The 13477-nt window shown below is 60.7% G+C and overlaps 1 protein-coding gene across 2 annotated transcripts in view; it reads left to right on the top strand.

Moving 5' to 3' along the window:
- Slc38a3 (solute carrier family 38, member 3) overlaps positions 1-13477 on the top strand; it is a 22863-nt gene extending 9386 nt beyond the window's left edge. For both annotated transcript variants that reach the window (XM_005410249.1, XM_005410248.2), the window contains exons 2-16: positions 6955-7106; positions 7208-7289; positions 7457-7572; positions 8116-8189; positions 8281-8373; positions 8465-8546; positions 9552-9634; positions 9717-9775; positions 9967-10128; positions 10204-10283; positions 10529-10629; positions 10860-10984; positions 11067-11211; positions 12399-12502; positions 12591-13477. In XM_005410249.1, coding sequence (XP_005410306.1) covers positions 7006-7106; positions 7208-7289; positions 7457-7572; positions 8116-8189; positions 8281-8373; positions 8465-8546; positions 9552-9634; positions 9717-9775; positions 9967-10128; positions 10204-10283; positions 10529-10629; positions 10860-10984; positions 11067-11211; positions 12399-12502; positions 12591-12695 — 1512 coding nt within the window. In that variant the 5' untranslated portion in view covers positions 6955-7005 and the 3' untranslated portion in view covers positions 12696-13477. The remainder of the gene's footprint in view (positions 1-6954; positions 7107-7207; positions 7290-7456; positions 7573-8115; positions 8190-8280; positions 8374-8464; positions 8547-9551; positions 9635-9716; positions 9776-9966; positions 10129-10203; positions 10284-10528; positions 10630-10859; positions 10985-11066; positions 11212-12398; positions 12503-12590) is intronic.

Below are 13477 nucleotides of genomic sequence, written 5' to 3' on the forward strand. Positions count from 1 at the left end.
GGGCCGGCGGCCGGGAGCGCGGAGAGCAGTCCCTGGAGCGCGGCCCCGACGGGCGCCTGACGGCAGCGCAGTCGGCTGGCACGCCGGGAATCCGGGTATATTTATCCCGGCCTCGTTGGACAGCGGAACGGGGCAGATCGGGCCGGCCGCCTGCGGGGCCGCGGGGTACATGCTGGCCCCGGAGTCGGTGCCATCTGCGGCGGAGCCAAGGGCAGGGCCGCGTGGCTGTCCGGGCTGAGGGCGGGGCGCGTCTGTGCGCTCCTCCCCACCTGGCCTCGGGCGCGGCGGCGGCGGCGGGAGCCCGCCAGCCCCGCGCACTGCGAGGGAGGGCACCCGGGCCGGGTTTGCATGAGCCCGCCCCGGCTGCGTTTGGCCCCTTCCATTGGCCACAGCGGCTGCGTGCGTTTGTTTACACCGGAGGAGGGGGCCGGGGTGGGGCCTGTGGGGGTGTGCCCTTTCCCCCACAGGGACCTGAGCCCTGAGCCCAGGTGTGGGCTCCGCAAGAGGCCTGAGGTGGGCCGAGTCAAAGGCCCTTGGTCTGAAGCACCCTCCCGGTGCCATCCACCAGGCGGCCAGCCTGACTGCCCTGGAGGAGGCCCTCGGAACAGGGCTGGGACGGAGGCTTCGTTCCTGGCACCAAGGCCGATCCCCGGGAGCTCTCCATCTGGGGACAGAAAGCCATCCAAGGGCCGCTGGTTCTGAAGGGACACAGCCATAGAAGCCTCTGGGTGGTGGGAGGGATCAGGAGCGGATGTGGGCAGGCAGAGAAGGCTGGAGCCACTGAGTCAGGAAAGGCAGTTTCTGAGTTCCTGCGGGGCTGGGGAGAGGGCTGTATCGCCATCGGGGGTGGGACTGTGTCTCACAACTTCATCCTGCCCAGCCCGGGTCCTCACTGGCCTCACAAGGCCCTGTGTAAGTGCTGGCGATTGTGGCCCATGTCACAGGCCCGCCAACCCCTTGTCCAGGGCTCCAGGTGGCCAGACCTCCGGAGTTGGTTTTTCCTGCCATGCCACTGTCCTAGTGAGTGGCCTTAAAGCCCCAGGCAAAGGGCAAAACAGGCACAACGAGCCAGGCAGGTGGTTCTGTAGTCTGTAGGCTGGGGCAGACAGGGATTCTAAGCTGAATATCCTGGGCATGTCCCGGGCTGGGTGTGGAGACAGGCATTCATCTTGAGGGAGAAATGGTTGCAAGGGAGGTGGGCGGTAGCCCCTGGGGGGTGCAGATCTGGCATCTGTGTGCAAGGAACGCTGGGATAGGGTGTGCAGTGTATGCTATAGTAGGATGGGGCCCTATGAGGCCAGGACCCGTTCAGAGCAGGTAAAATGGGCTCAGGGTTTGCCAAGGGTTTTAACCCATTCCATCCTTTCAGCAGCATTCACTGAGCACCTACTCTGTGACCATGCACAGTCTTGTGGGTGGAAGAGTACTGAAGAGGTGGGCTTTTGATCCTGGAGGCAGACAGACATGGGAAGGCAGGGTGTGGCTCTAGAAGGCCAGGCAGGGCTTCTAGGGGCCAAAGGGAAAGACCAGCTGCTGGGGCAGGAGGGGCTTTCCTGCCAGTGGCCTGGGTGGCTTGGTTTTGAATTTCCGCTCTGCGGGCTACGTCCTGTACACAGCCTCCCAGCCAGCACGTCTGCATGTGTGTGGCCACCGAGAGCAGGAGTCCCTCCAGTTGGCTGTCATCCTATAGATATGCCTCAGGTGTTGGCCCCTGAGCTTTCTCACCGAGCCTGGCCTTGTGGCCCCAGTGGGTTTGGCTCCACCCTCTGGATGGCATTGCACCTGGCCAATGAGGGCAGAACCTGGAGGAGCAGTAGTGGCCTTCTTGAAGTCACCTAAGCTGGGTGCGCAGACACATGCCTACAGTTCCAGCACTCAGGAAGCTGAGGCAGGAGGATCACTTCAAGTTCAAGGCCTGCCTGAACCTCATAGCAAGACCCTGTCTCAAATAAATAAAAGTAAAATTTAAATGTATATATTGGGGGGAGCCACCTGCTGCTCTGCCTGGCCATCCCTGCAGTGCCCACTGGCGCTACTGCCCCTTCATGTGGGCATCCTGGTTCCCTTTCTCCTTCCTCCTGGGGCCCCTTTGGTCTCGTGCTTGCTGTCTCTTGCCACCCTTTGCAGTCTGCTCTTTCTCCACCTGGCTCTCTCTAGTTTTCTGCGTGTGTCTGCGTCTGAGAGCCTGTCCACCTATCTGCTTGTATTTTTTGTCTCTGTGTTTCTGTCTGTCTGAATCCCTCTGCATTTCTCTGGTCCCCTGGGCCTCTGTCTGTGTGTCTGTCTAGATCGGTATGCTAGAGCGCATGTATTGAATGTGTGTATGTTTTCTCCGCCTGGTCTCTCTGCTTCTCCTGACTTTGGATGTCACCCCTCCTCCAGCCTGGCCTGGCCTTTAGGCCCCCCCGCACCACCCCCATCAGGGTCTGCAAGGAGTCCTGAGTTGCCCGAGACCTGTGTTCCAGCTTTCTTTGGGGCTAGAAATCCGGCTGTCCAAATATTTGGCTGCCTCCAGGGGATTCCGGGTCGGCAGGGAGGAGGATGGGTTGGCTGGCGCAGGGTCTCCCCTGCCCCTGGGGGGCCATGGTCACATGATGTCCTGTCCTTCGCCTCAGCTGGGGCCCTGGCTGCACGTCCCTCTCAGCAGGCTGGCAGTGGAGTGGGGGAGGGGCTGCTGCTGGCTCTGGCCTGGTCTTGAACCCAGAGGTTCTGCCTCCACTGGAGGCAGCCCGAGCACAGAGGGCCCAGGGCGGGGCGGGAGGCAAAGCTGAGGTGAGCAGTAAGCGCCAGCTGGGCGTCTCGGAAATGTACCCTGTCACAGGAAAGTCTGCCTTCCGGCCCCAGCTGGACCTCTCAGATCTCCTAGGCACCTCCGGATGCTGAGAACACAGAAGCACAGACCCCAGATCTCAGGGTCAGGGAGCTGGGGGCTGAGGAACTGGTGTGGCCAGATACTGGTCTCGGGCCATCAGCCTTCCTAGATGTGCCCTCCTGCGTGCCACCCCCCCCACCCCCGGGACCAGTCCAGGGTCGACTGCACACCGTCTGCTTGGGTGGCATCATGTGTTTTCAACTGCCAGGGAGTGGTTGACAGGAGACTGGGATTTACTGGGACCAAAATCTGGAGTTTGGCCTGGCGGGAGGGTGAGGGGTGTCTTTTAGTTTCCTTTCCTGTTCGAATGGCCTCCCACTTGCCCTAGCCCTCACCCCAGCCCTCCACCTCAGCCCTTGCAGCCCCTGTGGTTGGCCCAGTCTGGTTTGCCAGAGGGGGTGTCTTTCCAGGAAGCCAAGGAGGAGAGTGGGAAGGGTGGGCTGAGCTAGGAGCAGAAGCTGTCCTTTCCAGAGATGATAACATGGACCCTCAAGCTTCTTGTCCCCCACGAGCTGAAGGCAGGGCTTCCCAGACTCAGGAAGCCTGGGCTATGGCAGTAAGCTCCCGCTGCTGCCCATGGCCGCACGACCAAGGGAGGGGCACTGTCCGCCCCTGCAGCCCCGTTGGAGTTTCTGAGCACCGGGGAGGAGTGCAGGACTCGGAGCCCTGGAGACTCTGAGGACGTCGGTCCCAGGACGGAGGGGTTGGCTTCTTCTATCAGCTGATGTGAACAGCCACCCTGCTGTGGCCTGAATTCCTGGGCCGAGAGGTCTTAAATTAGCCAAACTCAACACCTGCAACGTGTGGCTTGTCACTCTGTGATGCCCACGTGGGCGGGTGTTACCTGCCGCACCGTCCTGTGGTGCCAGCCACCCCTGGCTCTCACCTCCCGCAGGATAATCAGGCCGGGCAGTGGGCCGGGCCAGTGATGTGCTGCCTGGGTCCACACTTTGCCCATGAGGAATGCAATTCTGATGACCCACCCAAGGTCACAGCGACCTCCCTGCCCTAAGGCCTGACCCTGCTCTGGGGCAAAGGCCCCAGGGAGGTTTCCCACTCTGTCTGCACGGGAGCCCTAGACTTTGGGGGATACTGAGGTCCTGACTGGGGCGTGCTCTGCCCACGGCCACACAAGTGAGGCTATGGTCCAGGCTGGCACTGCCAGGCTCTGCTGCAGCTTCCTGTCTCCGGGGGCGCCCCGCCCCCCAAGTTTGCCTGACCCAAGGGGTCAGGACCTGGGAGGCAGTAGGCCTGAGGGGTGGCTGAGGTCAAAGATGGGCTGGCAGACTCAGGGAATGGCTGGGGTCCTAAGGCCAGGCCAAACCTAATCCGCCACTGGCCTCCAGCCCGCAGGCCTGCCCTTGCCTCGGGTACAGACCTTAGTATTCAAGGCTTTACCAGGCGTGTCTGCAGCCACAGAACCTCCAGTCCGCCCTCACCTCACACCGCAGCTCAGGGCCTCTGCCAAGCTCTGTCCTCGTGCCGAGGCTCTCTCCTCTTGGGCATCTCAGGAGCTCCCGCAGGAATGTTAGAACCGGTTTCATCCTTTCCCTCAGAAAACCTCTCTTGACACCTCCCTCTCGCCCCAGCTGTGTTCTTTTTCTGGTGCTGGGAGTTGAACCCAGAGTCTCACGTATGCCAGGCAATGGCTGTACCACTGCGCCCCAGCCGCTGCCCTCTCAACATTCAGTTGTACCAAAGCCACAGGGTGGCACGGTCGGGCAGACTCGGGGTTGTTTTCAAACCTGTCCAGGCTGCAGGCTCTGAGGAGTACTCCATATCCCTCCAGGGCCCCAGAGTCCGGCAGTGACTGGAGTGAGCAGCCGCCAGCTTCTGGAGTCTGGGCCCGCCTCCGCTCACACGGAGGAGATCGGGACCCTGACCCTCACGCACTTCCATAGCCTTGCGCGGACTATGGTCTCCCTAGAAGCAGTGCCTGACCACTAGTGTTTGCCTGGGACCCCTCAGCCAGAGCCTGACGCACCCGTACACACAGCAGCCCCAGCCAGCCTGGCCTCTGCCGCTGCGGCAGAAAAGGGTGCTTTGTCCCCGCAGCCTACTCAGCACTCTGGAGGGCCTGTCCCAACTTGCCCTGGGCTGGGCCAGACAAAGGTGGCCTAGAGCAGCGCCTGGGGGCACCCTGGAGGGACTCTGGAGAGCCGGCACTGCTACCTGCACTCCAGGTGGGGAACTCAGAGGGGCACCGACCGCAGAGGCCTGAGGGGAGGCTGGCCCCTGGGAAGAGGGCTCAAGCAGAGATGTGGGCATTGTCGTGGGTGGGCTGGTGCCCAGAAGGCAGAGGCAGTTATGGTGCCGAGTGTGGGATCTGCAGAGATCTGAGCTCCTACCTGGGCCAGTGGAGGAGAGATCTTCTGGTCATGATGTGAGGCCTAAGCCTGGCCTTGGCCTTGTCTTTCCCACTCTTTTCTCCTCTCCTTTTTTTTTTTTTTTTTTTTTTTTTATTGACGCAAGTCTTACTAGGTTGTTCACACTGAGCCTTGTGCTTGCAATGCTCCTGCCTCAGCCTCCTGGGTGCTGAGATTACAGGCACATATCACCATGCCTGGCTCTCCTTTTCACTCCAGCCCTGAGCACAAAGTTCAGATTTCTTGCGGGTCCAGATTCAAGAACAGATCTGAGATGGATGTGGTGGTGTAAACCTGTAATCCAGCATTCGGGAGGCTGAGGCAGGAGGACTTCTGTGAGTGGAGGCCGGCCTGGGCTATATACCGAGACCCTGTCTCAAAGAAAGAAAGAGAGAGAGGGACAGAGACAGAGACAGAGACAGAGAGACAGAGAGAAAGAGAAAGAAAGAAAAGAAAAAAGAAAAAGAGCAAACCTAAGACCATCAGGGCCTGGAATGGGAAGCGGGGGTATTTAGGATAGGCTTTGGGATCCCCACGCAGAGGGTGGGACATGGCCTCAAGATCAGGCTCCTGCTGTCCTCTCTGGCAGAGCCACCTTACCCTGGCTCAGCTCTCCTGCTGGCTGCCGGTCTGACCTCCGGGATGTCCTAACAGACCCTGGGTTCACTCTTTCCAGACACCTTCTGGGCATGAGTCTTGGCTCTGGCGATGGGACGGGGCCAGTGAGTCATCTGGGCTGTGCTCAGGGCGGGGAGGAAGAGGAGGGAAGCTGGGTCCTTTGAGCCCCACAGAACCAAGCCCTGAGAGCAGAGAAGGGGCACTGACCCATGAGCCAGGCTCCTCGTCGGCTGGCTGAGGCGCTGAGCTCCCAGCCAGAGGCTCAGAGCATCCAACTATGTAACTCTGTCAAGAGAATGTAGTCCTGGGTGGTGGGCATGGAGGCTTGGGGTTGTCTGGCAGGAGAGGAGCAGAGAGGCCAGCAGAAGAACAGGGCCTTGAGGCCCAGGCTAGGTGGCAGATGAGGACTGTAGGGTGGAGACTGGGCCCTCTAACACCCGTTTCCTGGAAATGGCCCACAGCCGGCGAGAAGGGCCCAGGTGTCCAGTCACCCAGTGCTGCCTCAGGCCTCCTGGCTTCAGGGGTAGGGGCAGCCTCTGCGCCTGCTGTTCCCAGTGCCAGCTCGAGGCCCACAGAGGACCCTTTGTTCTAGCTGCCAGCAGTGCCCGCCGGGCAGCTGGGAACAGGGCCCACAGCCCTAACCCTCTCCCGAGGCCTCCAGCCATCAGGCAGTGCCATTCTAGGTTGGCCAGGAAGCCCCTGGCACACAGGGAGGAGCAGAAACCATCCCCCGGAACCCATGTGGAGGGAGGAGCACCCCAGGTTGCATGCGCGGACTGAGGTCCGAAGGTCGGGGATCTGCATCCAGGGGTCCCAGCGCCACCGGGCTCCAAACTCAGATTATCCAGATGACCCTCCCTTCGCAGATGGGGAAGCGGAGGACCAGGAACCGGCCTGGGCTGGTGGGGGGTGTGTACTGTCTAAGGTGGGGAACTCAAGTGTCCAAGCTCTGTGCCCACAAAGGCAGATCCGGGAGGCCCAGGCAGAGCTGTGTGTGTCCTGGGGGCCCCTCGGGAGGTGTGCTGCGGCCTCTGCCTTGGGGGGAGGTGGTGCTGTGGGCCTAGGGCGTGTGATAACCGAGGGATGGCTGCTCCGCAGACACCCGACCGTGTGGCGTGAGCGCTGCGTTCCTGGTGGTCACCCTGCGCCATGGAAGCACCTCTGCAGACAGAGATGGTAGAGCTGGTGCCCAATGGCAAACACTTGGAGGGGCTGCTCCCAGCTGGCACTCCTGAGGCCGACAACCGGCGGTAAGTAGAGGAGGAACCCAGCGGAGGCTAAGGACAGCACAAGGCGGGGGCACAGAGCCCGCAGCTGGAGCTGAGCCCCCTCGCCCGGCCTGTGCCTGCAGGGTGGAGGACCCCAGGCAGAGTTGTGCGGAGAGCAGAGGCTTCCTGCAGAAGAGCCTCAGCAAGGAGCCGCACTTCACGGATGTGAGCGGGGCCGCCGAGGGGTTGGGGGCACCGTGGGGAGCTCGGGCACAGCAACGAGGCACTCTGGGGGCAGCAGCAGGAGGCCAAAGGACAGGGAGGGGAAGGCCAAGATGCCGCCACGTCTCGCTGATTCCTGATGCCTCCCCGCCCCACTCTGGTGCCTGCAGTTCGAGGGGAAAACATCATTCGGGATGTCCGTGTTCAACCTCAGCAACGCCATCATGGGCAGCGGCATCCTGGGTCTCGCCTATGCCATGGCCAACACGGGCATTATCCTTTTTCTGTGAGTGCCCACAGCAAACCTGAAGACGGGGCCCCCGCGGGAGCCGCCCACCGTGACCTCCCAGGACCTTCCACTCCTCTGTCCAAACCACAGCTGCGAAAACACCCACGGCCAGATAAATATACCTCACTGCCCAGTAAGCCCACCGGGTCACGCACAGGGCCACCCTCACAGGCCTCAGTCTGTCCTGTGGTGACGTCTACACATGGCAGCTGGACCTGTGGCCGGCTCCTGTGGGCACATGAGTCCTTGCCTGTGGGGCTCTCCGCTACAGCCTGAATGGAAAATATGTTTGTCCCCGGGGCACCAGGGAGGAGGTGCTCGGAGGACAGGCACAGGTGCGCTTGACCCAGAGGTCCCTTCCGGGTTCGCCCGGGTCGAACAGGGTGGCGTTCACCGTTCCCTGGGGCCTGCTGAGCTTGTAGCCACACCCCTTGGAGTTCAGACGTGCAGGTCACAGACAGCCTCCCCATGTGGGCTTTCCAGTCCCTCCCTCTGCCAGCCAGGGTCGCCCCATTGACCTCTTGCCCTCATCTTCCCCAGATTCCTATTGACAGCCGTCGCCCTGCTCTCCAGCTATTCCATCCACTTGCTCCTCAAGTCCTCTGGGATCGTGGGTGAGCCTCCCACAGCCCACAGAGGGGTGGGGCTGGGCTGGATGGGCCTGCTCCCCTTGGTGTCCTCATCCCCCCCCCCCCGTTTCCACAGGCATCCGTGCCTATGAGCAGCTGGGCTACCGTGCCTTTGGGACCCCTGGAAAACTGGCAGCAGCCCTGGCCATCACGCTACAGAACATCGGAGGTGAGGCAGATGGTAGGTGGGGGCAGTGGAGGTGGACAGGTCTGAAGGCCAGCTGGTTCAGCTGACCCCAGTACCTGCCCCCTCTCCCTAGCCATGTCCAGCTACCTGTACATCATCAAGTCTGAGCTGCCTCTTGTCATACAGACCTTCCTGAACCTGGAGGAGCAGACCTTGTGAGCCCGGGGGGTGGGGTGGGAGGCCCTAGTCTCCCCATGTATACCACGGACTCTAGAGGCCCAGACTGGACTTGTAGGGGAGAAAGAGCAAACACACGGCCGGAAAACACCCCACATGGCTGATGGAGGGGCACAGAGCTGTCAGCAGAGCCACGTTTCAGTCCCTACTTGTTTGCGTGCCCCCCTAGAACCTGCCAGGAGGAAGCATGTGGGGCTGGGGTAGGGTGAGGCGGAGGAGCTAGACCCCGCCCGGCTCCAGCCCCCCGTCTGTAAGCACAAGAGCCGCAGGCTTAACTCTAAGTACCTGCTATTCCTGATCATGGGGTCACCCGCCCAAGAGATTAAGCTGAGTGTCCTAGTTGCCCATCACTTTAGCCAGTACTAACTGGGCATCGTCCTTGTTTTGTGAGTCGGGGGAGAGAGGAGATGAGCAGGCCCTGCTCTGGGCAGCCCAGCTCACGGGAGCAAAGGGACTGTGAGGCCGGAGCTCTGGGTGGCAGAAAGGGATGCGGACTCAGCCCCTGAGCCCAAAGAGCTGGCCTCTGGGTTGCCTTAGAAGGATGGACCCGGCCCTCATCCCGTCTCCCTGTGCCCCGTGTTTATTTCGAGCGGGTAGAGGAGGGGCAGAAGGTGCAAGATGCAGATGCCCGGAGAGACGTACAAGGGATGCAGGTTATCAGCGAGTCCTGAGACCCCGTGGCAAACACAGCTCCTCCCAGAGCCCGAGCCCTGGCTCCCTCCCTCCTCCCTTGAGGCTGGGCTGAGAAAAACAGCAGCAGGGGCTGCAGTCCCAAGGGTCACCAGCAAGAGCCTTCACACTCCCATTACACAGGAATCTCAGGTGCACCCGACTGCAGACAGGTACGAGGAGGCTAAGTCGTGGCCATGGATTCGTCCCAGGCCGCTCCGTGGCCCCCACAGTACCCCTAACCGGGGAAGGCCGGAGGTCCCGCCCCAGACTGAGTGGGTGCTGACCCTGGCTCCATACTCTCGTTCCTGCAGGGTCTGGTACCTGAACGGGAACTACCTGGTGATCCTGGTGTCTGTCATTGTCATTCTGCCCCTGGCACTGATGCGGCAGCTTGGTGGGTGTGACCGTGCTGGCCCAGGAGGGATGTTGAAGGGACGCCAGAGGCCCCAGCCTCACAGAATCCCCTCTGTCTGCAGGCTACCTGGGCTACTCCAGCGGCTTCTCTCTTAGCTGCATGGTGTTCTTCTTAATTGCAGTGAGTTACCCTCCGTGTTGGTCGAGGACGGGCAGATGGCCCATGGGAGTCCTCTGGCGGGGGAGATGGAGGGTGTCTCCGGGAAGCCTGGGTCAGAAGGCAGCCCCTCCAGTCTGATCTAGATGTGGCTTCCTGGAGTCTCTGTAGGCAGCCTGGTCTGGCTCTGATACCCACATCCCTCCCTACCCCAGGTCATCTACAAAAAATTCCAAGTGCCCTGCCCACTGCCCTCCAACTTGGCCAATGTCACAGGAAACTTCAGCCACATGGAGCTGGCTGGGAAGACACAGCTGCAGGGCGAGCCTGAGGCTGCTGCCCTCTGCACCCCGAGCTACTTCACCCTCAACTCACAGGTTCCAACAGGCCAGGGCAGGGACGGGAAGGCCTTGCTGGGGGGGCTCCCTTGACACAATCCCATGTGTCCCCAGACAGCGTACACCATCCCCATCATGGCCTTCGCCTTCGTCTGCCACCCTGAGGTGCTGCCCATCTATACAGAGCTCAAGGAGTAGGTGCCTGGGGCTGGGGGAGGGTCGGGGCCGCCCTGAGCTAGTTGAGGGGGCCAGGGGCGTGTGTTGAGGGGAGGGGACAAGGCCCCAGTCCTCTGGTCGGAGATCTCCTCCTGCCACAGAGGAGGTGGGGGTAAGGAGACGCCCTTGCTGCTGGACAGTGGGGGTGCCAGAGAGACGGGGGGCCGCGGGACTTCCCGGTGTGGCCCAGCTTGTCGCCAAGCCTTCGCCCTCTACCCGCCAGCCCCACCAAGAGGAAGATGCAGCACATCTCCAACTTGTCCATCGCCGTCATGTATGTCATGTACTTCCTGGCTGCCCTCTTCGGCTATCTCACCTTCTACGGTATGGCTGGACCGGCGGGGGCAGGGGTGGAGGCCAGACTGGGAAGCAGGGGCTGGACGGAGGCCGTGGTACCTTGCATACTATAGGCGCTCATTAGGTGTGTGATACCTGACTGTGCCCTGCAGCTGTGGAGGTGAGTCTGAGCCCACTCCCCTCAGCGTCAGGGCCCACCGGGCAGCTCAGAGCCCAACGCCGCGTGGCCTGCTGACCACCCTCCCTGCCCACCACAGACAGGGTGGAGTCAGAGCTACTGCACACCTACAGCCAGGTGGACCAGTTTGACGTGCTGATCCTGTGCGTGCGCGTGGCCGTGCTGACGGCAGTCACCCTCACAGTGCCCATCGTCCTCTTCCCGGTGAGCAGCAGGCTGGCGGCGAGGCCCCCGGGGATGGGCTGGCGGGACCGGCGGCGTGACGGCTGTGCCCCTCCGCCCCTAGGTGCGCCGTGCCATCCAGCAGATGCTGTTTCAGAACCAGGAGTTCAGCTGGCCGCGGCACGTGCTCATCGCCACTGTCCTGCTCACCGGTATCAACCTGCTGGTTATCTTCGCCCCCAACATCCTGGGCATCTTTGGGATCATTGGTAAGTGCCGGCCCTGCTGTAGAGCTGAAGGTTTTGCCCCGGAGCATTCTGCTTCTACAAATCCTGGCGGATTCCTGAGTTTACATTTAGAGGATGGTTGCTGGCCACGTGCACATTTTTATTTTGACTTCCTACCTGAACTTTTGTCCTTGAGGCTGTTGCAATTTTTTTTTTTTTTTAAGACAAGTTCTCACCGTGTGGGTCAGGCTGGTCTTGAGCTCACTATGTGGCCCCGGCTGGCCTCAAACTCCCTCCTAGAACCTGCCAGGAGGAAGCACGAAGGGCTAGGGGCCAGCAATCCTCCTGCCTCAGCCTCACAAATGCTGGGAACCCAGGCGTGCACCACCAAGTCTGACTGCAATCCTTTTTGAAGGCTCAGAACCATTGAGTCAGTCAGTCCTCCTTGCTGGAGAACGAGGGTGGACCTCAGAGATCAGGGATGGGCTGGGTATAGTGGCACATACCTGTAGTCTCAGCATTTGGGAAGGCTGAGGCAGGGGGATCACTTGAGCCCAGGAGTTTGAGGTCATCCTGGGCAGCATAATGAGACCTCCATCCCCCATCCCTCTCCAAAAAAAAATAAAAGATCTCTTTGGTGCTGGGCGTGTGGCTTGCGCCTGTAATCCCAGTTCTCAGGAGGCTGAAGCAGAAAGACTGCAAGTTGGAGCCCAACCTGCGCAATTTAGCAACTTAGTCTTGTGTTGAAATTTTTAAAAGTTTTTTAAAAGAGCTGGGATGTGGCTCGGTGAAAAGACCCTGGGTTCAGTCCCCAGCACTAGGATGGCAGAGTCCAACTACAGCAAGCTGTGTTCCGGAACTCATCATCCTGCTCATCTTTCCATCGTAACTTGCCTTCCCTCATTGCTGGTTTCATGTGCCGACACTGTTCTTGTTCATAGAACAAGGTGAGGGCTGGGGATTTAGCTCAGCGGCAAAAGCGCCTGCCTGGCAAGCGCAAGTTCGTGAGTTCGGTTCCCGGTACCGGAGAAAAACCAAAAAAAAAAAAAAAAAAAAACAAAAAACCATAGAACAAGGTGAGAGGCTGGTGGGCTCCCCAGACCCACACAGAGCTCTCAAGTAAAGTAAAACAGCTCCAACAGGGAGTGCTTGATCTCACTGAAGGTCTGCTCCTGTCTCAGCCGAGAGCCTGGCACGAGCCAGTGATGCCCATGCTGTGTACTTCGCAGGTGCCACATCTGCCCCATGCCTCATCTTCATCTTCCCTGCCATCTTCTACTTCCGAATCATGCCCACCGAAAAGGAGCCTGCGAGATCCACGCCCAAAATCCTGGTGCGAGGGGACCCGGGGGCCAGTGGGCTGGTGTGGGGCTACAGGGCTTCCCTGACCTCAGACCTGACCCTTACTCCTGGCCCCACAGGCCCTGTGTTTCGCTGTGCTTGGCCTCTTGCTGATGACCATGAGCCTGAGCTTCATCATCATTGACTGGGCCTCAGGGACCAGCCAGCATGGAGGAAGCCACTAGGATGCCCTGCTCTGTTCGCTCATCCTCATGTCCTGCCCAGACTCCCAGCCCCTCCCCATCCAGTGGCCAGTCAAGGGGAGAAAGAAGGGGAGAGCCGCACGGTTTAAACTCTGGCATTTGGCCCGGGCTGTGTCCTCTCCTTCGAAGACTTTCCTTAAAGAGCCAGGACCAAGCCCTTTGGGCCACCATCTGGAGGGCTCTAGAGCTGCAGGGGCTCCCTGAGCTGGGAACAGGGTAGAGTTGTCACCTCAGATCCCACCGGAACACATCATGCCCCACGGCTGTGTGTGCTGAGGCCCAGCAGCTGCCTCCTGAAGTCCAAGGCACACGGCGTCAGAAGCCAGGCCTGCAGCCACCCTCTGGGCCTGCTGCAAGGCCGGGGTCTGCACCCTGAGGCCTCATCTCCCCAGCCCACCCATTTTCCCTCGTTCGATCCCTTTGGTCCTTTTCACACACAGAGGCTCAGACCCTTGGATACTTTTGTCCTTTTCTTCATCGTCCCTCCAGAGGAGACCTCACTACCCGTGGCTGGGCCCAGCCCAGAAGATTTTGCTGGAGATGGGACTGCCGTGGGCACCAAGGGATCCCTGGTGTCCTTTCACCAGGCCCGGGGAGGCTGGGCCTCCCCACCACAAGCCTGGGCCATCGCTCACATTCCGCCAACGGGAGAAGAAGCTCTGAGCCCGGCGTCCTGCCCTGGGGAGCCAACGATCCCAGGGGCCAGCTGGGGCAAGCTGGGGAGGCTGGCAGCTCTTTTATAAACCTCACCCTTCAGACCCGCA

This window comes from Chinchilla lanigera, unplaced genomic scaffold (assembly GCF_000276665.1).
Source record: "Chinchilla lanigera isolate Chin_1 unplaced genomic scaffold, ChiLan1.0 scaffold00131, whole genome shotgun sequence".
Classification (NCBI taxonomy): Eukaryota; Metazoa; Chordata; class Mammalia; order Rodentia; family Chinchillidae; genus Chinchilla; species Chinchilla lanigera.